General features: G+C 39.2%; 1 protein-coding gene across 1 annotated transcript in view; it reads right to left on the reverse strand.

Annotated features, from left to right (window-relative positions):
- LOC310931514 (cadherin-4-like) overlaps positions 1-26,343 on the reverse strand; it is a gene marked incomplete at both ends in the record, with an annotated part of 340,574 nt that overhangs the window by 104,012 nt on the left and 210,219 nt on the right. Inside the window, one exon of the mRNA XM_083894688.1 lies at positions 16,072-16,269. Coding sequence (XP_083750814.1) covers positions 16,072-16,269 — 198 coding nt within the window. The remainder of the gene's footprint in view (positions 1-16,071; positions 16,270-26,343) is intronic.

The following is a 26,343-nucleotide window of genomic DNA, read 5'->3' on the forward strand; positions in this document are numbered from 1 at the left end:
TTAATGGAATATGTACATAGGTGTATAGAGGCCCATTTCCAGTGTTCTAATGGTACATTGTGTTTGCTAATGGCGTTAGAAGGCTATTGGATTATTAGAAAACCCTTGAAAACCCTTGTGCAATGATGTTAGCACAGCTGAAAACAGTTTTGCTGGTTCTTTGACGAAAGCAAAGTTTGAAGGGCAAAATAATTCATGTCTATATTGACTATATTTTCTATTCATTTTGCAACTTTTTTGATGAATAAAAGTGTGACTTTAAATGGAAAACACGTTTTTTTCATTAAAACATGATACTCTGTAGCCTATATTAACAATTTAGCCATTCTTATCAAAGTGTCTTAAATATTTCTATCCATATTTGCAGATAATTAATTATATGTTTTCAAAAAATGTTTTAGACCAATTAGGTGAAATTGGATAATTTCCCACGGCACACCTGACGATCTCTCACACTGATATATACTGTATACTCATCACATTCTCAGAAGAGGAAAAAATTAAAAACCCAACTCTGACATGGTCCTAAAACTCTAAATATCACATAAATGGTGCACGTAGCACAGCCTGTAAAGACAGACATGCACCACCGATGTCACGTGACCAGAATGCAAGTCAGATACCAGACTGTATCGATCATATCAGCATTGTGGACTTCTTTTAAGATAGAATAATTTAATAAACATATATATATATATGTGTGATATGTGATATGGGTATTGAACCTAGTACTAAGATGAAAAAAATGGTATTGAACCATCTCTAGCCGGCTTAAATATACGATGTATACTCCCCCTGCCGAGGACCAATACAAAAAAAAAAAATCAAATACACGTCTCCTACAAGTGCTGCACCGCATGTGTCCAATGTTTGTGGGAGCGAGCGCGTCGAGGTTCGTTCGCCAACACGTAAAGAAACACAATCACCAGCATCCGTTTGACTAACATGAACAGATTCTGAACGAGGCCTTTTCGCTGTTACACGACACAGTAAACAGGATCAGATTATTCTTCGTTTTTGATTTGCCTCGCGTGTTTTACCTCCAGGAAAGAAAGAACCAAAGAGGTGGAAAGAAAGAAAAAACGAAAATACAAGCACATTAAAGCCAGATTAGAATTTACATCACGTGACTTGCATTCGAGTGCTTCAATTCAATCTCACGCCCTAAGACTTTCACCCTCAAAATTACACTTTTCTTCCATTTTCCATGTAACGCTCCTGCCTTGTATTGAAACACATTGTGTGTGTTTTTTTTTAAACGGCTTGTCTCTCAGGCTCACATGAAGACATTAGTGCCAAGGTGGGAGGACAGGATCACCTGCGTGTCTTCTCCGTCTGGTTGATCTACTTTCGTTTTTGTCGTGCCGTCTGTCTGACTGCCAACTTGTCCGTCAACCCGTCCTTTCTGTTTGACCGACCTTGTCTCATATTGCCGACGATCGCCTGCCACCCACAGCCCCTCACTTCATCACCCGGTCCCCACTTCCCAGAGTCCCCTTTCCGAAAAATCTTCCTTCCAATTTCACTGCACATTATTTTTTCATGTCTACAGAGGAATAGATTCTTGGCTCTCCTTCATACTGATCCACAGGGTCGCTGAGGCCAACCTCCAGGGGACCAGACAGAGGCTGTTTGTTAAGCTGTTATTTATCTCCTTCATAAAGTCCTCCTCATCTCCTATTAAGGAGCCCAGAACTGTTGCCCTTGACTCACACATAACTCTTGTGTCTTTTGGTGAGATGATTTACTGTTTAATTTAACACCAACTGAACCCAGGAGGGAAGCCGCCTGATGCTGCCTGATGTCATATCAGAGAGGGATGTGTTGGGGGGAGGGATTTGTGAACATGTGCGTGTATGAGTGAGTGGGTGGCTGAGGCAAGGTTTTTTTTTGTTTGTTATTGTTTATTTTGTAACTGTAAGGAGACCTGGACATGACATGGGAAATACTCATTTGTTCCGATGAAATCGGTAAAATGTGCGCACAAAATACAAATTTGTTCCCAATTAACCGCTAAAAACATAGACACATAATACTAATTAGTTCCCACAAAACAGGGGAAACGTGTGCAAGAAATACTAATTTGTTCCCATGAAACAGGTAAAACGTGCACACGTAATACTAATGTGTTCCGTTCCCACAAAATAGGTAACAAACTAATTTGTATTTTGTGCACAAATGTTGTTTTACCTATTTCGTGGGAACTAATTAGTATTTTGTGGGAATGTAACAAATTAGTATTTCATGTGCAGGTTTTACCTGTTTTCTGGAAACAAATTAGTATTTCTTGCACACATTTTACCTATTTCATAAGAATAAATTAGTATTTCTTGCACACGTTGTACCTATTTCGTGGTAACAAATTAGTATTTTGTGGGAGCGGAACAAATTAGTATATTGTGTGCACGTTTTACCTGTTTTCTGGAAACAAATTAGTATTTCTTGCATACATTTGACCTATTTCATAAGAATGAATTAGTATTTCTTGCACACGCTGTACCTATTTCGTGGTAACAAATTAGTATTTTGTGGGAGCAGAACAAATTAGTATTTCGTGTGCACGTTTTACCTGTTTTCTGGAAACAAATTAGTATTTCTTGCACACATTTGACCTATTTCATAAGAATGAATTAGTATTTCTTGCACACATTTGACCTATTTCATAAGAATAAATTAGTATTTCTTGCACACGTTGTACCTATTTCGTGGTAACAAATTAGTATTTTGTGGGAGCAGAACAAATTAGTATTTCGTGTGCACGTTTTACCTGTTTTCTGGAAACAAATAAGTATTTCTTGCACACATTTTACCTATTTCATAAGAATAAATTAGTATTTCTTGCACACGTGGTACCTATTTCGTGGGAACAAATTAGTATTTTGTGGGAGCGGAACAAATTAGTATTTTGTGTGTACTCTTTACCTATTTGATGGGAACAAATTAGTATTTCGTCTGTATGTTTTACCTATTTGGTGGGAACAAATTAGTATTTCTTGCACACACTTTTACCTATTTGGTGGGAACAAGTTATTTCATAATTAGTATTTTATGTGAAATAATTAGCATTTTGTGGGAGCAAATTTGTATTTTGTGGGAGCAAATTTGTATTTTGTGGCCACAAATTATTATTTTTTTTTTCCCATGTCATGTCTGGGGCTCTGTAGAAACCATAGTTTGCCAGATGAACATTTTTCATTAGGCAGTGAAAATTACATTTCGATCTCACTTCCCTGAACATGCGAGGAAACAAAGGCCCAACACTGTTGACAAATATATGTAGTAACAATTTATTTTTCTCATCAATACCAGGAGATTAGGAGAGTCCATTTCCTGGGGCTGATAAGATGTAATTATATTGACCTTGCTAATTTCATTAGACTAAAGGAAATGCAGTTCATGAATGATTTGTTATTTGCCAAGACATGGGTGTGGCTCTTTGGGAAAACGTTAGATGCTTAAAAGGGGAAACAAAAGTCAGGATTAATACAGAAATGGAACTGTCAAAGACAAGAATAAAAAGCTACCCCCTTCATAATTCATGAATGCCCTTGATCACCTCCCTGCGTGAGATATTAATGTTCCCTCAGATGCTCACCTCTTATCTTAAATACCTGAGTCGCACACTATTCAGAGAATTGTCAAATGTTTTATTAATTATCTGACCTGTCAAAACCGACAGGAGCGAGCTTTGCTTCCCCATCACAAAGACTCAATTAGATGGAGTAACATCGTAAAGCACTCTCAACTTCATCCCGCCAGCTATTCAGCCTTTATCCCAGTTTTCACAGGAACTGGAAGCTTTTGAAAAAAAGAAATCAATGAGTAGTCAGTACACGTGAGTACTGAGCTCTAATGCAGGACCAAAGCAGTTCATAAATTATATTTATTTTTAAAATGAGGTCATTTTTACTCCACAATATATCTGTTATAAAACGTATAGCATTAAACCAAATAGTTGTAATAGTATAGTAGACACCCATTCAGCCATCATCCATTGAAGACTGAGATCCTGCTGGGAGCTGGAAAGTACAACTACTGTGTACTTAAGTACAGTTCACCAAGTACCAGTCTAAAAATAATATCAAGTAAAAGGGTTGGATTTTGACCCAGCATAAGAGAGTATTTTATTGTTCTATCATTAGTTTTTAGGTCTTGTGTTTCTATATTTATTTATCTCTGATGTACAGCGCTTCGTTTCAGCTGTTGTTGTTTATTAACATGCTTTAGAACCCTTAGAACACAGAGCATTTTGGCTGCTTTGTTCCATAACTATGTTCAAACATAGTATACTATGTATAGTATATACAGGGAGTATACGATGATAGATGGAATTTTCACCAACTACACTCTTAGAAATAAAAGTGCGAAGTAGAACCATATAAGGTTGTTCATCTTGGAGGGATAGGAGAACCCTTTTTAGTTCCAGGTAGAAACTTCTATAAAGGAACCCTTAGTGTTACCAAGAACCCTTTTAAAACTCTTTATTCAAAATGGTTCTTACTGGAACCATTAGTGTTACCAAGAACCCTTGAAAAACAAAACAAAAACAACAAAAACAAAAATTGTAGAACCCCAGCCCTTGTAGAAGAACACTTTTGGAACCCTTATTTCTAAGAGTGCACATAAACACGCCTGAGCAAAAAGTACTCAAAATGTTCAAAATCGGATTGAATTTGTAAAATTTGGGAATAACGTCACAGTCCAAAGTTGACTTAGCTCGTTTTTATGAGCAAAAAGAAAAGAAAAACGGTCTATTTTTGTGACTTCTGACAACTAAAAACACTGTAGAAAATTAATCATAACTTAGACGCAAACATATTTTTAAAGCCTGAATATGTGACTTATAAACACACGCCCCCAGGATGTCCATATAAGGACTTGTGTGTTATTCCCACGGCAAATTACCATAGGTGCACATGCGGCATAGATCCGTGCCGCATGAGCACTAAAGGATAAATAAAGTTGGATTGGATTCATTACTTTTTTATCAGTGGGAGGAGCGGGGGGAAGTTGCTCCGGTGAAGTGGAATAAAGGATAGTGGGGGATATAAATCTTAAACTGTTTCTAATTTACAAAGTGCAACAACAAACATGTCGACACACTACATTTAACAGCCGTTCAACATGGCCTAAACTGTTGATTCAGTTGACCACCCTTCCTCTCTACGCCAACAAACACCGATCCATAAATCAAAACAGCTCAAGGTCACAAATGATGCGAGTTTCCAAAGACCGAAACATCAGAGACTTTCACGTTTGTTCTCCTTTGTTTCCAAGCTGAACAAGAGAGACTAATGAGGCAGTTGTTTACATGTTTGTTTTACACAGTGACTGATGGAACACAGATTTGAGAACTACACACACAACTATACTCATTTACAGTAATGCAAGTAAATTCATTCCCACCGCTGGTTATAAATGTGTTTAACTGCACTTAAAAACCTGCTGGCTGTGCAAATTATTATTATTTTTTTTAAATTAGTTCGAAAATTAGTAGACTGGGAAAAAAAATTGGGTCATCCGTTTGTTTTTGAGGTATTTCACAAAGAGCAAAACTGAGCTGCTGCTGCTCGAGCTGTAGGAGACCCCGGGGGTTATACCAGTTATTGAATAAATGTGACCAGCCACCAGAAAACCTGCACAAGTTTCAGAACTTGCAGAATATGCAAGTTGAAATCCCGAAGAAGCCACTCCATGCTTCAAATAACATTATTGGGGGTTCAACTTTGTTTATTTACAGACATTCCAGCTGGGAACCGATTCCTAGTTGGGGACGTGGTACTAAAGTAAATTAGCATACTGAGTTTCGTTGGCTATGCAAGTGCTTTTGTCCTTTTTCGGCCAATCAGTTGCACGTCTAAGAAGAACCACATGGCTACTGTTTATGCAGTTTATCCTGCATATACAAAATGCCAGTTACTGTTACTGCTAATTCTAGAAGCTGCGTGTCGTTTTCATAATTGAATGAAGATGGAGCAGGAAAAAGGCATCGCAGAAGAACTAAATTGTGGCTGTTACAGTGCAAATGACGCCGATTACGATGATTAAGATCATTATTTTTTGACAGCTCTTTAGATTGGCTTATGGTTTGAAAGGGACCGTACCTATGTTCCCCGGGTTCTATGTTCCCCGGGTCCTATGTTCCCCGATTTGTATGTGACCGGGGAACATAGGACCCTTTCTCTAAACCTAACCCTAACCCTACCCATTTTCAAAAAAGGGTCCTATGTTCCCCTGTCACATACAAAGTGGGGAACATAGGACCCTTTTTGGAAAAACGGGGAACATAGGACCCGGGGAACATAGGTACGACCCCGTTTGAAACATGATTGAAGAAGCCATTGATGCTAACCTGGAGAAACCATCACTCAACAGAAGTGGTGGACTAAGACACCAACTATAAGCTAACCACAATGCTGTTCTGAGCTCTATTCGAAAAGGAATCAACAAGCAAACACATTAGAACAAAAGTGAAGTCCAACATCTACACAATAGCAGACTGGGGACGCACTTACAACCTGTTCACACCTTGGCCGTTTCTCAATATCCATACTTGTCCATACTTGTGTATTCTCGTCTCGTACTTGGCGAGTATGTACTTCAGTCGTACTTTTCAAGTACGTACTTCCCAAGTATGCAAGCACATACTTGGGTATTGAGAAAGGGCCCTTGTCTCAACCTGAAACTGGGAGGTTTGGATGATCTGCATTGTTCAACTTCTAGACCTGCATCAGCCTCAGAGGTTAAATGGTTCTGTTTCTTCCCACGAGATAGTCAGAACTGAAGAAGCCTCTTGGATGAGAGGTGAAACCACGCGCCCACAGTCAACTACTGAAGACGATTGTGACCTGGATGACAGAGAACCTTCACTGACACTTCTGATTCTGAACCAGAAATATAAATGACGACAGAGCAACAGTGCAGCGAGCACGTGGTTAGCCAACTGATCTTGAAGGTCTGCTGGAATAAAACTCAAATAAAACAAATGGGTTGTGCGATGAAGGGAAACCAAGCAAAACAAAGGAGCATAAAGTGGCCGAGACATGTTTTCTGACCAAAAACAAAGAGCGAATAAAGCGCTGACATGACCGTTTGTGCCCTTCATACTTAAACAGTAGGTCCTCCCATCCCTCAAAGAAGTTTATTTTGTCTTTTATTTACTGCCCTTGCTAGTGTGAAGCGAGCGCATGTATGTTGTCTTTTTTAGCCTGCCAAGAGACAGAGAGAGAGGACTTTGGCAGCGCACAAGAACTTCGAAAGAATGCGAGGAAAAAAAACATCGCCCCAAACCAAAATACGCCTGAACACATACACAGCAGTGCACATCCTGCACAGTTTATGTTTGATAGACTTAGTGTATCCACACAGTTAAGTGTTATAACAGCAATGATTTTTTTTTTTTCGCCCCCAAGAACTGTGTTGCAGTTCAACATTCATAAAACGTTCCATATGGGCAGCGGAGTGGTTTCCCACTGACCGAGCTCTGGATTGGACCGTGAGCCTTAAATACTCACATCCCTTCGTTTCAGCATCCTGCGGTTTCTCTGGTGGACTAGGTTAAAAAATCACACACACACAAACACACATAATGTGAGTGCTATTTTGTTCAAGCTTAGCTGTTTTCTCTTCTTTGTTCAGGGATAAAGCAGAAATGTGACCAAACAAACCCCCCCCTGCAAACAATGAGCACGTACAAAGGCAACAATGCAGCACATGCGCTTTACAGATCCTTTGTTTGTCGCCTGCGTAGGACAAGTCATTCCTCTCTGTGCCTGTGTGTGCATATGCAAGTTTGTTTGTCGTACGTGTGTGTGTGTTTGTGTTTGTGTTTGTCTCAGCAAGAATAAGTGGAGAGGATGAAGGGGGCAGACTGGAGCTGCGGTGCTGGGGTGGGCAGATGCCAGAAGGCTTCATTAGACTCAAAGAAAAGGGGCCGTGAGCGGCATTTCTGCGGGAGACGCGTCTGTAATCCCAGTCTAGCCCTACATTCCCTTCTCTTGCTCCCTTCTTCTCCTTAATCATACTCTTTGTCCCGCCACAAATGCATCTCCAGCTCCGGCTCACATGCAGTTTTTTTTTTTCTTTTATTATCTTTCTTTTTATTTTGTCAGTTCTTTTCTGGTGTTTTTGTTGACGCCGTGTCTGTCAGTGAAGCGGAGCAGTCATTAATCACCAGTAAACATACGCAGAGGAGAAAGCAGACACTCCCGGGGGGGAGAAGAGAAGCTTTCTGCAATGTTCATGCTCAATGGAGAATGATTTGAAAAAACGGGAGCACAGGTGTTTCCAGGAAGTACAATAAACATAACCAGATGCACAGCAACAAATACCGTAACAGACACTTTTTTCTTTTTAAGAGGAATTTTGCGCTCCGCTTAACTCGCTGCCATCCAACGCTTTCGAGAAGGAAATAAACACCTTCTACACATTACAGGAACAAAATGGCTCGTCGATAAAAGTGCAGGGTATCAAATAGAACTCTTTCTCTTCATATCGGTCAATAAAGGGCTTGAGACAAGTACCCATTTATATGGCTTATTGCTCTCACTGCTGCTGTGTCACACTATGGTATTCCTGTCGATATATAATGTCCTGTGATTATTGAAGAAAGCCGCCTGCATTTTATTGAAATATCTGCCCTCTCAAGAAGACTCAAGAACAGCCAAAAGGCAAAAAAAAGAGAAAAAACATTCCTCTAAAGAGATATTGTCCAATGAAACACTTAAGATGAGATAGCAGTGATTCCCACATCCCTTATTTCAGCTCTTAAAAGAAAAAAAAGAAAAAAAAGAAATGTTCTTACTCAAAATAATATTTTTCTTAGACAACACTAAAGTATCATTATATGAAGGGAAAATGAAAATGGAACAAGGGGACGGTTCGAAAATTGATGGTGAGAAAGAAGAGAGGAAAAAAGTTGCAGGGGAATAGATGTAGATGTTAAGAGACATAAACTGATATTTCTTCTTTCTTTTTTTTAACAAATACGTCCATTAGGTATAACATTAGTGTAACACTTTATATTAGAGAACACACATTCACCATTAACTAGGTGCTTACTAACATGTGTATAAGTCGCATACTAGCCCTTTATTAGTAAATATTAAGCATGTATTGTGACACCTTTATTCATAAGTAAGTCATAATAGAGGTAGAATAAGGTTATGTAGAATAAGGTGTTACGTGCTTAATGATAACCAATAAAGGGCTAGTATGCGACTTATATATGTTAGTAAGCACCGAGTTAATGGTGAACACGTGTTCCCTAATCTTAAGTGTTACCAACATTAGATATGACATAGATATAGCCTTTTTTTTTTAACATACGCATCATAGTGGATCTACAAAGGCACACAACCTTTCGCCACAAGTGTCAGGAACTGAAAATGATAGTATTTTCACGCAGCTTGTACTTTATTTATTTAGGTAATAAATCACATGTGGCCACAGTCAAAGCAGCTGCGTATTTACTTGCGTCGTTGATATTTACCATCTATCTATAAAGCATATTGTGTCTGTCTGTGACAGGCATATCTCGCTGACCATTAGTCAGATCGCCCTACAACTTTGGATATGGGTTGAGCATGGCCCAATAGTGTGCATCCTTGATTTTCAAATTTTTTGGAGGAATTTTAATTTTCGCGGATTTATCATGCTGCACTTTCGCTGATTTCACGCTACACCAGGCAGGCAGCGGCTCATCAGTATTTTGCATTAGCATGCTACTACTTTGCAGCTAACTTGGCCAACCTGTTTCCAAAGGTAAGCTAGCGAGGCTACGATTAGCATTGGCGTAGGGCTAACATAATACAAACACTGTACAACCTCATTAGGTTGCAATTTTTTTTTAAAATTTCGATTAGCATTAGCGTAGCTAGCTGCTGTGACTGTCAGCCATGCCAGCCAACAGCTAGCTACGCTAATGGAAAATTTAAAAAAAGTGTTGTGCCTTATGAGGTTGCACAGTGTTTGTATTATGTTAGCCTTTACGTTCCTTATCATGCATTACCATAACTGAAAAATCTTCTTCAGTTCCCACTATAGGATTACATACTTCCTATGGGCACTGCACTTGTTACTTTAAATGACATGAAACGGGATCTATGAAAGATTTGTTAGGAGAGTAAAAGACACTGAAGAGTGTTGTTATATTGACTACACTTCCCCTTCATCTCCAGGGACGTGACATTTCCAGATTGCCTAACCCTAAAGATCCTCTCACGCATGTACTGTTGTTTTCAGTGAAGCCAGTTGTCACTGTTTTCACGTTTCCTTAATCTCTGATGACATATCTTGGTCATTTTATGGCTTGGTACAAAATATTTCTTCCAGCTCCTTTAATAATTACAAATTTAAAAGGTCTTGAATAGTAACATATCGATATAAAGATGTTCTGGTCCAGAGTCCGTAAAAAGTGCAACAGCAAAGGTGATTTAGGGGACACACATTTATTCATACTCCATTTTGTTCCCTGTCTAAATAGTCGTTTCATCAGGGTTTTGTTCATTTTTTCTTTTCTTTTTTTCTGCTGATGCTTGTTCTAAAAGGGGGTTAAGGGAGTTGGGTGGTGAAGGGGGACGGCTACGTTGAGTCTTTATTTACCCGAGCAAAAGAAATCGATGCGTCTCTGCCGTAGGAGAAGTGTGCGGATCAATGTAAGGTTTCAAAAAGCCTCTGTGAAAAATCAATGTGCCTTACATTGTATTGATGGCTGTTTGGCTGCAGAAGAAAGAGAACGACAAAAAAAAAAACACACCTGTTTATTGTGAAAAATGACTCCCTGCACTTTTGGCTTTATTCTCTGTGCATCTCCTCTTCTCTTTGTTTTCTCTAAAACAATCAAACCTTGTCTGTTCTCTCTCAATTTTTCTCTTCGCTATAGAATCACATTGTTTGTATAAATGTATTTTACCATTTTGTAAGAAGCAGGGCAGTGGTGCTGAAATTAATGCTGCTACAGTTAGTTGAATAAATAATCATAATAATAATAATCATCATCATAATAATAGTAAAATGCTTAATATCAATTTTTGGACTCACAAAATCAGTGCAATTTGCTAAAAAACATACTTTTAAAGGTGCCATATGTAAGAATGCGGACAAAATATCGAGGTCTTTAAGGCTTCGTTTTCTGACGCAATCTGTGGTTGCTCTGCAGCTGAGACTTTACTGACTGCAATGATATGTGACATATTAGGAGGAATTTATGGCCAGTTGCTTTAGATTTATTACATAATGCACATTTAAATGTTGTTTCTTGAATTTTTATTTGGAAACAAGAGCAGACTGAGTTCGTCAGTGCTGATTTTCTGAAAGCTTATGGATTTCTAATAGGCTAATATTCTAATAGGCTATTCTGTTTATGACTTCCTAACATCTGTTCAAGGTCTACAGATGAAAAACAGGCTAACTCTGGCACATTTATAGTAAGGTTTATTAATATCCTCTGTCCCCTAACCAATGAAATAAAACATAAATAAATAAATAACATACTCAGTATAAAGTATATCTTTCTGACAGTGGTCAGAATCACTTGATGGAATATCGGATAAAGTAAAATAAAGTAAAGTATAAAATCCAAAATTGCTAAATATCATATAATTACATCAGACTGATATTGGTAGAAATTCAAGTATCAGTATTGGACAGAAAAAAAGTGGTATCTTGCTAAACTGACAAAATGTTCAAAATGTTGTTATATTTAATAAACAAATTTGAATAAGGACACATACTGCTGTTTTCTATTGAACATTTTAAATTGGAAAAACTAAGTGTCTTTTAAAGCACAGTGTGTAATTTCCGCCGGTGGCGGTCTCTTAATAAAAACAATAACAAAAGACCGAGCTTGGGACTTTTCGTGTGGGGAGAGCTTCAGCAGGAAAAATCAGCAAATGACAGCAAATGACTTCTATGTAGACGTGATCGATTAGTGACAAATGCACAGTAAAATACAGAAACAAAACAATTAGAGTGAATGTCCAAACCTCCATGGTCATTTCACCATAGCAACGGGAAAAGCAGATGACGTCACTGAACAAACAGCCCATTAGAATGAATATAAATACAAATATAGTCTTGGAAATATAGTACACAATAGTTTTTTTATATAAATTTCATATTTTATATACATTTTTGTTGTATAAATGTTACATATTATATCTTCAAATCTGATTTTCTCCATCGATGATCAATCAAAACGGTATGTTGTTGCCATCTGTGCTGCACACTAACCTCGGTGTGAAGCCGTTATTTCAACGCTGCTATTAATATATAGCAGTCGATAAAACCTCGCTGAGGACCCTGACACCGTCTTGGCTTCAGAGAACGGTGGCACTACAGTTCTTGCCAAGACTTTACTGGAGCAGTCAACATTTTCCCTCGAGCCATGTCAGGCTGCGAGCTCAGAGGCCGGTCAGCGGGGGCCTCTGTCATGACATCTGCCAGATCCTGTGCCGGCCTGATCAAAGTGACAGTGCTGCAGACCTGCGGAGATGCAGGTGAGGGCTGCTGTCACCCCCCCGCCTGTCCAACTGATGGCAATGTGGTCCGGGCAGGGGAGAAGAGCGGCGAGCAGGATGGCGAGTAGAGCCGCTGCTTGCGTGTCACTCATCGCCGCGGCGGATGACAGGACAGCCCATTAGGGACGGAACTGACTTCACAGGCCATTAGTGGGAGGCGCCGTGCAGCCACAGCACACGGAGCGCCGAGCAGAAGCACCGCAAAGCTCCCACTTTGAAAGAAGTTAAATAAGCAATCAACATATTAAAGCGGACCTAGACCAGAAGTTCCAATTGACGCTGTTGTTTAGTGTGTATCTGCGTCATTACTTCGTTTATGAAGGACTCCGGGTCAAAGTCATAAAAGGGACTGTGGCGGGGAGTCGAGACGAAGCTATTTTTAAACTCTGTTAAAACAATGTTTTGATAATGACAGAGGTGGAAAGTAACGAAATGCATTTACTCAAGTTACTGTATTGAATACTTTTTTTTGTGTATTTTGTATTTTTTAAGTACAATTTAAAATCAGGATTTTGTATTTTACTTGAGTACCTATTGACTCAAGTATTGTACTTAGTTACTTTATAAATCCTATCTGTTACTGAGTAAAAATAAAAATTCAGCACAATGAAGACCTACAGGGGGAAAATATACACCAGAACCAGACAATTGATGATGTGATTAGCACCAGCACTGGCGCGTGAACCAAAGGTGACATAATATACTGTGTCGCGCCGGGCGTGAGCTCCAAAATAGTTTTGGATTTCTGACCCCTTGTCATATTTCTACTAACCTCACACCCCACGCAAAGTAACTAAGTAACTTTTACTTAAAGTACATTTCAAATTAACTACTTTTTACTTCTACTTGAGTACATTTTAGATTGATACTTTTACTTCTACTTGAGTACATTTTAGATTGATACTTTTACTTCTACTTGAGTAATATTTCATCAAAGTATTGGTACTTTTACTTATATTTTAGTACTTTTTCCACCTCTGGATAATGAGTAGCAGTGCATCCACCGTTCCAGAGGGGGGAGCTGCGCTTCTGAGAGCGGGTGTGCTGAATATGTTACTTCTGGTTATTGGCCGGAAGTCTTCACTCTGTCTTCTGGGGGTGAGATTTATGTCTGAAATATCGCGACTGACCAGAGCGTCAGAAAAGACAGATTTCTATCGGCTCGTTTACAGCAACTAGGAGGTTTTTGACCATAAAGACAAGTTAATGTATGTAAGTAGACCTCCATAACTAACATATATGTGCAACAGGACCACTCTGTGTGAGCTTTAAACGTCAGACGCATTTAAGCCCCACAATCCTCAAAACAAGGTTATAAAAGTTGACTCGACACCAAAAAAAAACCGCAACACACGCGGCCAACTCGTCCACCTGTCATTCAATCCCCGAGAGCTGTCTCCTTGTTAAAATCAGCAGTTCTCCGTGAGGCCCTGCCTGCCCTCGAGTCATCATTAAAGAGGAAAACCTGAGAGCTCAACAGAAGACTCATCACGCATCACTTCTCCACTGCTCTGAACACCCACTCTGACCAAGTCCACCAGCCCCTGACCAACTTACTCACTGCGCTAAGTGGATCATGTTTAGCCGAACACAATACTTCCAAATGTTTCTTTGATACGCTCCCCTTTTTTTTCCCTCCCTTCTCCAGTCGCTCGCTCGGCCTCGCTCTGTCTCTGAGCAGCTCATTGAAACAGCAGGACTGTCTGGCCAGTTTGTGGCTGGGCGAAGGGTAGTGCTCATGGATGGCTCAGTGGGTTTACAGAAAGCAAATGCCACACACTGTAGCAGGCTAATGGGATGAGTTCCAGCTGCAGACAAACGCTCCAAGCAAAGACGTATAAACTCGGCCCTTTTCTCTAACTTGATGTTTTTTGGATGTTTTGTTTTGCCAAAAAAAAGAAAAAAAAAAAACGTGCAAATAGAGAAGAAAAAGTTTTCCTTTAAGCAACTCCCCAGGCATTTCCCTGGGGATTTGGATGAAACCCGGCTGAAAAACACTAACAGAACAAAACAGTAACAAAAAGGGTTGTTTTTGCACAATTTGAGACCCAAAAGAGATCAACTGTGAGAGTTTTGTAAACAGCAAGGAAAAGGCTGATGGCTGCATATTTGGATAAAGGAGAAAATCCAAGTGGGGGCAAGGAATGAAGTAGCATTCTCCTGGATTTTTTTTTTTGATGAAAAACAGAATTCAGCTCATTCTGTTCCCACACAACCTCAGAATTATACGGCTTTTACACAAGAGCACATTTGCACTCAAACTCGATCTCTAATATTCACCATGTTGTGTTTGATATCTTGCACGAAAAGGAATTTGCCGTGGCGAGACTCGGTTGTTGTTGTTGTCACGTTCAAATCTTACATGCTAAATGAGAACAGATTTGTGGAATAATACTTGGGCATCTGCAGTTGTGGAGTAACTATTTCACAGTTGCCTAGTTTTGCCGACATGGTCACCTATTTCTTCAAGGTCCCCTAGTTCCCTGGTGTCCTAATGAACATGTCTGTGACATGCTTTGGTCAAAATACCTTAAGGATGAAGCACCACAGCAGTTCAATCACTGTTCAGAACGCTCTGTTTTAAGTGCCTGTCTCTTTAAATGCAAATGAGACACAGGAAACTACATCAGCGTCACTGAGGCTAACGGCAGCTAACAGCAGTTAGCGTTCAGAAAAGCCATCATTTGCCGACTCTAGCCGGCACATTGCCGTCATATATAAAATGTAAATCCTCTGAGGCTGGAAGTTTGTGTAGAACTCTGTGCTGCACTGTGCAGACAAGAATAGAACACTTTGCAGACTTCCGCTTTTCCAGATACTATCGCCCTCGCCTGCACTCTCACTTTTTTTAGGGACAAAGCGGAGCTCCGCGAGACAACAATTCCAGGAATATGTCATTGTGACGTAACAATGAGTGCGGAAGTCAACATTGTGTGTTTTATCTCCTGTACTTAGACTGAGGCGGACCCCAAAAACATGACTGAGAGTCATCTTTTTTCACACTATGCCTACTCATAGGGCCTCCAGAGTCCCGAATATAAGTATTAAAATGATTAAAAAGTTGATTTTGCATAATATGTCTCCTTTAAGTTGTATCAGAAATGTCTTTATGCTTTCTCTTTCTATCTTACAGGAGTTATGCCTTCAATATAACTTCCGTAGAGAGCAGCTATAAAAATGGAATCGCTCACAAACGTCTGATAAAGGAAAGAAAGGATGCATGTCAGTGTAAAGCCACACGGCCCACACACCGTGGGAGAATTTAGCTGCCTTCTCTATGTATGAAGGGTAAACTTCCCCCGAGCCAATCAGGACACTTTAAATACCCCAAGATTTACCGTAGCTATAATTACATCAGCATAACACAAGAATGTGGCGAGCAAACTGTTGTATGTAAATGCATCACTCTCTTCTTTATCAGCGTCCATCACACGTCCAAGCCCCCACAACCACCCCCCAAAACAGCGTGAGCCGTGAAGTGCCCTCACGACATCCCCTCAGCTGTAAATTCAGAACAAATCAGCGACGCGAAGCCATCAAATCTGTCACTCACGCTGACGAGCATCTGAGGGAACGGTCCTCGGGAGTTTTCCGCCACGTTGATCGGCGGGATCACCCAGTCCCTTTTCTGCCTCCGCAGCCCCCTGGAGCCGTTCAGGCCCGACCCGGAGAACTTGATGACGAGAGGCGGCGCTCGGAACGCGTCCATCTTCTCTTCTTCCGCCGCGTCTTTCCCGTCTTCCTTTGTGACCTTTAAGACAACACAATGGCTTTATTTAGACACAGTGGAAGCGCTGTTTATGATAAACAGAATTCACACGACATGAAAAAAAAAATAATAAATCACTGGATGTATCGTTCCTTAGGTAAAACTGACACTTCGGGTGAATTCCAATTCCTTGCTTAACCCTCAATCTCAAAAATGTGCGCTCCCTCTAGTGCAAGTGCTGTCCCGATTCTCAGAAAAATTAAGTTGAGGGGCAAGTTTAAGGGCTGTAACGCCCTCAATATTGAGATTTTCCAAGACCACCCTTCGGAGCAAGGGCTACCCAGAATGCATTGCGTGTTTTCACATAACAAAGATGGCGCCAAAAGCAGCGAAGCGAGTACGCTACAAATGAAGTATTTTCTTTGTTAATAGAGATATAAAAATGATGAAAACCATTGTATTATCTTAGTTTAGGCCCATATTATATCCATATATATGGATTACTGACGTCATTGTTGCTTAACATTTATTTTTATTTTACGATCTTTTGTCAATAGCCGGCCGGTGCGGGCAAGCGATCGTTTGCTATGGTTTACTTTTCAATAAGCCGTGGTGTGTGGTAACTGTCAGCTGAATATGTCCGTGGTTGTGGTATTTGTATGAGTATCATCTTATAACTAACTGACAACCTAATAACTTGACTGACAAACGGATCGTAATAAATAATCGTGACGTAAATGTGTTTTTCCTCTTCTTTTTTGGAGTTGACAGAATGGACGCAGCTTTTGTGTTATTCTGCCCCCCACAGTCTGAAGACGTATCTGCGTTTAAGGGGTGTCCCATTTCTAAGTGACAAAATAACCCTCAACACTTGGTTTTAAGGGCCAGTTAAGATTAAGGGTTGAGCTTGAGGGTTAAGATTGAGGGTTAAGATAGGAATTGGAATTGGCCCCTCTAAATCACCCTTTGTGACTTCCTTTTTCGCAGTTGGGGCGATTACAAATAAGTGTTTAGGCCTCATCAAAATAATTAATGGCTAAAGCACCTCGTGAAGTCAAGTGGTCTGAAGTTTTTTAACGGCAGGAAGCAGATAACAACACCGTCTGTCGCTGCTCGGGCTGAACAACCAAAACTGTAACCACAGTTTAAAATGACGCAATTAGCAAAGCTAACAAAGCTCAACTTGAGGATACACCTTATCTGATGTAAATGAAATATCTTGGAATGTTTTAATGTAATGGATTCAGTACATATTGGAAGCAAATCATATTGTTCTAGAATACAAAGTAGTATTTAATGGTATTTGAAGACTTATTATACCTCCAATCGAATTGAAATATCAGGCAGAAAAAAAAATCTCCTTATATCTACAGATATACGGAGCAGTGATATAAGGAAGGAAACTTTTTCAGTTTTCCAGTATTTCATCTCTCCAGATGATGTGTGACGTTACCATGGAAACATAAAAGACCTAATGGAACCCACTCTCACACAGACTCTCTCACTTGGCTACCTGACAGACGCTGCACTAGTTTGCGCCTCTTTCTGCAACTAAAAAAAGAACGACACAAACGTACATTACTTTATAAAGATTGGATAAAAAGAAGATTTTAAAAAATACCAGGAAGAAACATCAATCTTATTATGATTCTGATGAGAAACCCAGTGGAGTCAGTCTCGTTATAAACTCCTCACAAATCCCCGTAGCTGTAGATTTAAGGTAATTGCATGGCGTTAAGTCTATTGACTGAACAAGAGCAAAGAAGGTTTTCAAAAATGATATAATTGGCAAAGAGCCGGACAAAGTGCCCATAATTGATAGTCGAGTTTAATCATTTAAAGTTACTAAGATTTCTGAAAGGGACGTTCTTTTTTCACACAATAAAATTACAACAGATAAATAAAAAATATTAAATATTATTATATCAATTGTCTTATGATTAGCTTTGAGATTACAGAATGGCAGAATTGGCGAGTTGTTTGAAACGAAGTAAAGTGGGGTTTACTGTGATATAGATAGATAGATAGATAGATAGATAGATAGATAGATAGATAGATAGATAGATAGATAGATAGATAGATAGATAGATAGATAGATAGATAGATAGATAGATAGATAGATAGATAGATAGATAGATCAACAGTCTGGAAATAGGGTTAAAAGTAGTTAAAAGGTTAAAGAAAAGCAGTTTCAAGTTGAAATTCCGAATTAAAATACAAATACGAAATTGTCCCGGGTTATATGTGTAATCTAATGTGTGTGATATTTCCAAATCCTGATTTACTCACACAGTTTATAATAGACTTCATACAAACCGACAATGGGAAACATTGCCTAACAGTAAAAGTGGGAAGTTACCAAAGGTAGTTAATCCCTGCTCTCGTGCATCACAGCTGAGCAGGACCAGAGTTGTAAAAGTATATGCGTAGACTGTCGGTGTAAAGTCAGCGAATTATTTGTATATATGCATGTGTGTGTGAATATATACTGTACTGAAGAGACCATCAACTTCAGACTTTGTCATTTACACCAGATATAAAAATCCTATTAACAGAGAGCAAGACTGCGGCTTCGGATTTACAGGCTCTTTCAATATACAGTGACAGCTGAGTCACAGGCACATACTTCAATCATACAGTATTCTCCCATCATGCACTTCCCGCACACGCTCCCCTGCAGGCAGAGAGAAATTACCAACACAAACCTGTCCTTTTGACAGATGCTCAAATAAAGAATTTGAAAGAGCCCATTTTCAATCTCCTCATGAACATTAACTCACCCATGAGTCACAGGGAGCTACATCAAACACTGAACCTATCAAGCATATCACCTGCCTAACATAATGTCCTTATTTGGAAATGGTGCAAAACACATTAAAGTGAACTACGGAGAGAGTCGCGGATGCTTGCAGGGTCAGCAGAGACCAGAGGTGGAAAGACTACTCTACTCCCATAAAAGTACTTTGATGGAGTACATGTAAAATACCTAATGTAAAAATCTGCTCAAGTAAAAACAGTAAAAGTGAGTAGGTGTCTTCTTTTTGGTGCGTAGTATCTCACATCCATCCATCCTCTACTGCTCTATCCTGCACAGATCTCCAGTCCTTCACAGGGCCACATATAGAGACAAACAACCATTCACATTCACACACAATTGTGATTTCATTCACATTATGGTCAACCTAGAGTGTCCAATTTACCCAATCCCCAAATCTGCATGTTTTTGGACTGCGGGAGGAAGCCGGAGAATCTGGAGAACACTGTGCGAAATACAGGTGGGTCTGGGGGGGCTAGACCCCCCTGGTTAGCACTTGAGACTGCCTGAAAGCCTCAAAGGCAAAATTTGAGGGGGGTCTAAACTAGGGCTGGACGATTAATTGAATTTTATTCGTGATTTCGATTTAGGCTTCTCACGATCATAAAAACATTATAATTAAAGAAAAACGATTAATGCGCCGCATTATATTGTATATAATTTCTTATTCTAGAAAAACACCTTGAATGCACCCGTGTTACGTGCAGCTGCAGCAAGCGAGTGACGTGTGCGGATCAATAATATGAGGAGCGAGCGATTGAAAACATGGCAGAAAGGTAACAAAGGTAGGACAATATCAGTTAACTGATCAGATAATCAGTTAACGGCTGTGGCTTATGCTACCCCTTGACTACTCCAGTTTATCAAAGGATTGACATTTGGCGGTGATGTCAACACCCTGCAAAAGACAATCCAGACTCGCGTCGTTCCACGCTGGTGGAATGACCTACAGAGCGCTACCAGAACAGGTAACACCTGTCTATCTTCAAGAAGCTCTTGAAGACCCAGCTCTTCCAAGAGCATCTTCTGTCCTATAGCACTTACCTTTACCCCACCTAACCCTGCACGATCTCCTTCTGCACTTGGACCCACTTCTGCACTCTCACCCTCTGTCAGTCCACTATTCCTATCTAGTGGATTTCATCCCAAGATTTCTTCTGCGAAGCTGATTCCGCTTTGGATAAAAGCGCCTGCTAAATGCCTAAATGTAAATGTCATCATGAGCTAATAGTGGCTTTTCAGTCACACCTTTCAGTCCGGTTGACGGTGCCTTCTTCCTTTCTCCCACACCCCTCGTGTAAAACCATCACTGCAAAAATACCCACAAATGAGGGTGACCTTAAGGTGAGGAACTTCAGCTATTTGGTGGTTTGGGCTAGCTGCAAAGATCGTTTGCAAACAAAATTTGACTGACACAGAGCCTCACCTGAGGGTGACAAAGAACTTCAAATGTCAAATTCTACCAAAGTCTACCACAGCCATCCATGCAGAATCGACTTGGCGACTTGTTCATTTTGTTGGACACACTAAAAGTAGTCGGTTTATCACACAGTCGTCTATTGAAATGTTCATTGATATTTAGTTTCATTCACTGACTTCTTGCCATATATTGGGAAGGCAGCTTGATAACAGAACACCGAATACAATTTTCCAAAGTTTCCCGTTTTTAGTCATTGGGTAATTTAATAAATATTAAAATCAATAGATGTTGTGAACACCACTAACATCTTCTTGTATATTTTATTTAGTGAAATCATAATTCATTAATTCAGTGTTTAATGATTTAGTAAAACTAACTGACATACATGCCTCAGATGGATAAGGGGAGTACTTTTTTCCCATTTCACAGTATATTTATATATGTATGTCAATATATATATATAACACACACATATATAGAATTACATACATATATATACACACACATATATGTATATATATACATATATTTATATATATGTATATGAATATATGTATATATATATATATATATATGTTTCACTAGAACACACACATATATACATACATATATATACAGACATATATACATATATACACACACACATATATATGTTTATATTTGTGTATATATATGTAAATATATGTATATATATAGATGTATATATATATAAATACATCTATATATATATAGATGTATATATATATATAGATGTATATATATATATATATATATACATCTATATATATATAGATGTATATATATTAGGGCTGTCAAAAGATAAAACATTTTAATCAGATTAATCACGATTAATTACCATTCGTAAATATGCCAGAAAAATTATAATTTTCTCTTTATATTGTTGTAGGACCAGAGAGATAATTAAAGTATTTGAAAATATAAATGTAAAGAACAATAAAATACTGTAAATCTATACAAACTTAGTAAAAAAATAAACATTACATTGTAAAGAACCCACATTATAAGACAATATAAATACATAGAAAAAAATAAAATACTGTAAATAACTTTTTTTTTAAAACTACACATTGCACTGTAAATAACTCACATTATAAACAAAATATAAAGTATAGAAGTTAAATAGTTTTCTTGGGGGTTCTAAACCCACAGCAGGAAATTCCTCATCAGCACCTGCTTCTACTAGTTAGCGTTAGCGTCAGCTAGCATTCTGACGCTAATGTTAGCTGCTGTCTGTGTCCCCGTTAGTTAGACAATGACTGTTAATGTTATGATTATATCATTATCTGCGCCAGTAGCGCCACTTACAACTGTGTGTCTTTCTTTCTCTTTTCTTCAACCTCTTTTTTTCTTCCTCTTCTAACTTCCTGATTGATAACTCCTCTTCATTTTCCTTCAGCTTCGTTTACAACTTGCAGAACGATAACTTCACACAGGTTAACGTGAGGTGACGTGGGGCCCCGTTAGGGGGGTTTCGGACTGCGATGTCATTGTTGTTTAAGGGGGACAGGGATGCAGCTGCTCACTGGGGAATTTAGGCTCCGAGTGTCGGGTGCCCCCCTATCGGCTCGGGGCCCCATGCAGTTGCCCGCCGCCTTGCCTGTTCATAAACTGCACGTCTACCCGTAGCGCGATGAAAGTGAGAAAGTGCATTAAAAAAAATGAACGCGTTAATTCCACAAATTAATCATCCTGCGTTAAAGCGTTAATTTTGACAGCCCTAATATATATAGATAGATATATCTATATATCTATCTATATATAGATATATATCTATATCTATATATAGATATAGATAGATATATATATCTATATATAGATATAGATTATTTCTATATATTATAGATTATTTCATGCAGTAAGAGCGGTAGAATAAGATTATGTAGATTGAGGTGTTAATACGTGCTTAATGTTTACCAAATAAAGGACTAGTATGCTACTCATACATGTTAGTAAGCACCTAATTAATGGTGAATATATATACAGTATAACTGTACCTTTCCACCTCTGACAGAGACAAGCATATGTCAATGAAAATGCAGTCAGAGTAAGCTTTAATTGCGTGGCCCAGGGCTATAGTTAAAGCAACATATAGTCTTGATAATCGGACGTTACTTCGAGCATATAACACACACAAGGTTACAGGGGTCCTTCATTTCACCGGGCTGACTACTTAACCACCACGTTTGGTGTCCCAGGGGCTCCAAGTAGATGTGCCGTATATCGTCATCGTAAGGTTATATTGAATTGACATTCTGCGGAGTTGTTCTGCACCGAGTTTACCAACATATCTCAAGGTCACAAGCCAGTACAAACATGTCAGGAATTCAGTCACGGACATCATCGCTGGAGCTGTGCATCGGTTGCCCTCTCTCGGTCTCCCATCACATTTCCCTTAGCTATCCCCTTTGCTTTAAGCCTGCACTTCTCCTCCAGTGTTATAGTTTCTCTCCGATTCCTCTCCCAGTGTGGACTGAAAAACCTGTCTCGGTAACCTTGGTTCCTCGTGAAATGGGCTTCAGGGTGATGGTGCAGGAGAAGGAAGGTAAGACAACAGAAGTTCACACTCCCATCATCCCAACATTCTTAATTCATGTCTCTTTTCTTGTCTGCTTCAGGGAAAGGAATTAAAATAATATTCAACCAGATATATGGACGGGTCAACTTTACTTTCTCATTCTAATAAACATGAAATATTAGGATAAAAACACAGCGCTTTAATGGTGTCGTCAAATCAGCGGTGAAGTTTGAACACAGACCATATTTACTTAAAGTCTCGTCAATGTCAAACATTCAAACATCATTCATAAGGCCAATGTTTACCCAATTAACTTTTTTTTAATCTGGCTGAGACATCAGGTGATCCAGATTCGATTTCATAAAGGTTATTTTTATTAGAGTGGAGGCAAAGCATTTACACAGCAATGTCCTGTTCAGGCCCAGTAAAAGATGGAGAAGACGTCTGCAATCGAGATGCAACTGCATAATACCCGAAATATTAGATATAAATATAACATTCTGGTTGGGTAAGGCTGAAAAAGCAATACAAATGTCCACAGTCTCATTGTCCTATCGACTTTGACGTCTTAAGACCATAATTATAATCAGGCTGCCTGGATTTATTTTGTATTTTTATGGCTGTAGAATTGTCAAAAAAAAAAGTGATGCAATATTACTGTGTGTTTTGAGTGTCCAATAACAGTTTAAATGAATAAAAGTTAATAACTAAATAGGAACTCTAAAATGACATAGACAATTTCACATTTACTCATTTGAATTGTGTACTAGGACTTTTAGTTTTAAGTTTCTACCAGTTTTTGGAGTATAATGTCCACGTTTTTGTCAATCCTGGTCCTGGGAACCCACTGCCTTGTTTCCCTTTCCCAACACACCTGATACAAATCAATGGTTCATTACCAGGCTTTTTTGCAGAGCTTGGTGATGAGCTGACCATTTAGATCAGGTGTGTTGCAGCAGAGCTCTACTTCTCTGCCGTTTTTTTGGGGGGGAATTTTCTAGATATCACAAACGAATTAGGAGTTACATAATGAGAAGCATGCATGCCAAATCATGTTGTTAAAGAGTCACAAATTATGTTAAAGGTGCCATATGTAAGAATTTGGTCAAAAAAAACAGTTACTTCATTCAAATTCAAAATACCGAGGTCTTTTAGGTTTAGTTTTTTTGAAGGTAACTGGCAACCCATGGTTGCTCGGCAGCTGAGACTCTACTGACTGCAATGATTGGTAGACGGCGGTAGGTGTCGCCACATGCCAAAACATGATTTCGAAACATAAACATGATTTACAGTCTGCAAAATATTTTTTTTAATGCAAATATTTTGGCTGTACTGTTGTTGTTGGTGAGTTCAGTTTGTTATATGAACATTATTCCTGAGTCTCTGTGACATATTAGGAGGATTTTATGGCCAGTTGCTTTAGATTTATTACATAATGCACCTTTAAAAACATGTTATATATCAACTCAAACACCAAATCATACAGCAAAAAGACCAGGATTTGCGACCCGGTGCGAACGTTGCCTTTCTGTGTTGAGTTTACCTGTTCTCTCTGTGTATGTGTGGGTTTTTTAACTGGTGTTCTCCAGTTTCCTGCCGCAGTTCAAAAACATGCAGCGGTTAATTGGACACAACGGTGTGAATGTGAGAGTGAATGGTTTGCTCGTCTGTGTCTGTGTGTTGGCCCTGCGATGCACTGGCAACCTGCCCCCGGGGTGTGACCCCACCTTTTGCCCTCTGTCGGCTGGGATCGGCTACAGCAGCCTCGCCACCCTCACGTGGAGGATACAGCGGTAGACTGATGTGAATGAATAAATGGAAGAAGAAGAAGAAGAGGGAAAAATGCAATTTAAACCAAGTGCTAAAAGACATCTCTCCTGTCTGGATAATAAGTCTTTAAAAGAGTGTGTGCAGCCTATGTATTTAATTACCTGAGCGGTTGTGGGCCCTAAATCAGTTGGGCGGACCAGAAGTGATTTATGTTTACATGTAGCTCGGGGAAAACGGGGGTTGGACCCAGAATGGAGGAAAAAAAAAAAGGTTTGGCACTCAAATATGAGAATAGTGCTGGTGTTAGTGTGTGCCTTCACAATGGAGAAGAACAACAGTGCAAAAATATGGGTGCGATGGAAAGAAAAGACACAAAACACTGTTTGGATTGGAAAACACTCGACGGCGGTGATTATACAGAATACACAGATATATATATGCATGCAATAATGTCTTTATGTGTTTCCTTGATATCAGTATGTGTTTATGTGTGAGAAAGAGAGAGTGAGCGGTTGGGTGATCATGCCAGAGAATAAGAAAAAAAAAAGGTTGAATCATCATACATTTACATATAAAGAGGTTAGTGTTTTTCATACTTCTTCCACTTTTTCATTTTCTATTACTTCTATACGCAATATCATGTACCCACACGGTTCCTCACTGTAGCAGCTGACATTTGAGAGTAAAAATAAAATACAACACAGAGGCAGGCTCCAGTGTTGGAAGACGGCAATGGCTTCTGGCACATATTGAAAGTTGAGGTTTCTGTACAATGCAGTCTATAAAAAGGGTTTTCTCTTTGTCTCCGTGCCTGGTCAAGGTCCCTCCGAGAGTTGGCTTGTATCTGCCAGCGGAAACAATGCTTTCAAGGCTGACTTCATTAGACGGACGCCCAGGAGAAAAGCTTTTAAGGCTGCTTTAAAGGAAATGTGTCAAGCCACTCGGTATACTGTACTGTATGTATGCTCCATGTGTTTGCGTGGGTGGCATGGGCGAAGACGTCATGTTCAGTTTCATTAACCAAGCGCTGCGTCTCAGACGTGGGACGCCGGAGAGGTGGTTGCACTTGCAGGTAGACGTACGAGGAACGAAAGAAGAAAAGATGGGGATGTTTTTTTACGACATAGGAAACACATCTTGGTCTCCCAGAAAACAAACCAAATAAAAACAGAACAAAAATCTCTTGACATTTCACTTTTTCTGTGAACTATGGGAAACATTGCATTACATGACCGCCCCCTCGGCTTTTGTAAAGTGATGCTTTTCATGTTTCATGTTAAAATATGGAAAGATGTCTGCTAAGACAAAATGTTGGACAACTTATTCCAGTAGGTTTTTATGGACATAATGTGACACTAAAGAGGAGCAACCATGATTTCTTTCCTAGCCCTAAACAGATGCTTTATGTGTCTGTTATTATATTTGTAATCTTGTATCTGTTCTTCGTTCATTGGTCCGAAATATTTCCTTTAATGATGACGTGACTTTTGGGGAACTTTTGAAAATGGGAAAAATAAAAAGATCCTTTACGTTTTGTGCTGTTTCCGTCTGGACACGGCCTCACAGTGTTGCCAC

The sequence above is a fragment of the Microchirus variegatus genome (genome assembly GCF_963457635.1).
Source record: "Microchirus variegatus genome assembly, chromosome: 9".
Taxonomy (NCBI): Eukaryota; Metazoa; Chordata; class Actinopteri; order Pleuronectiformes; family Soleidae; genus Microchirus; species Microchirus variegatus.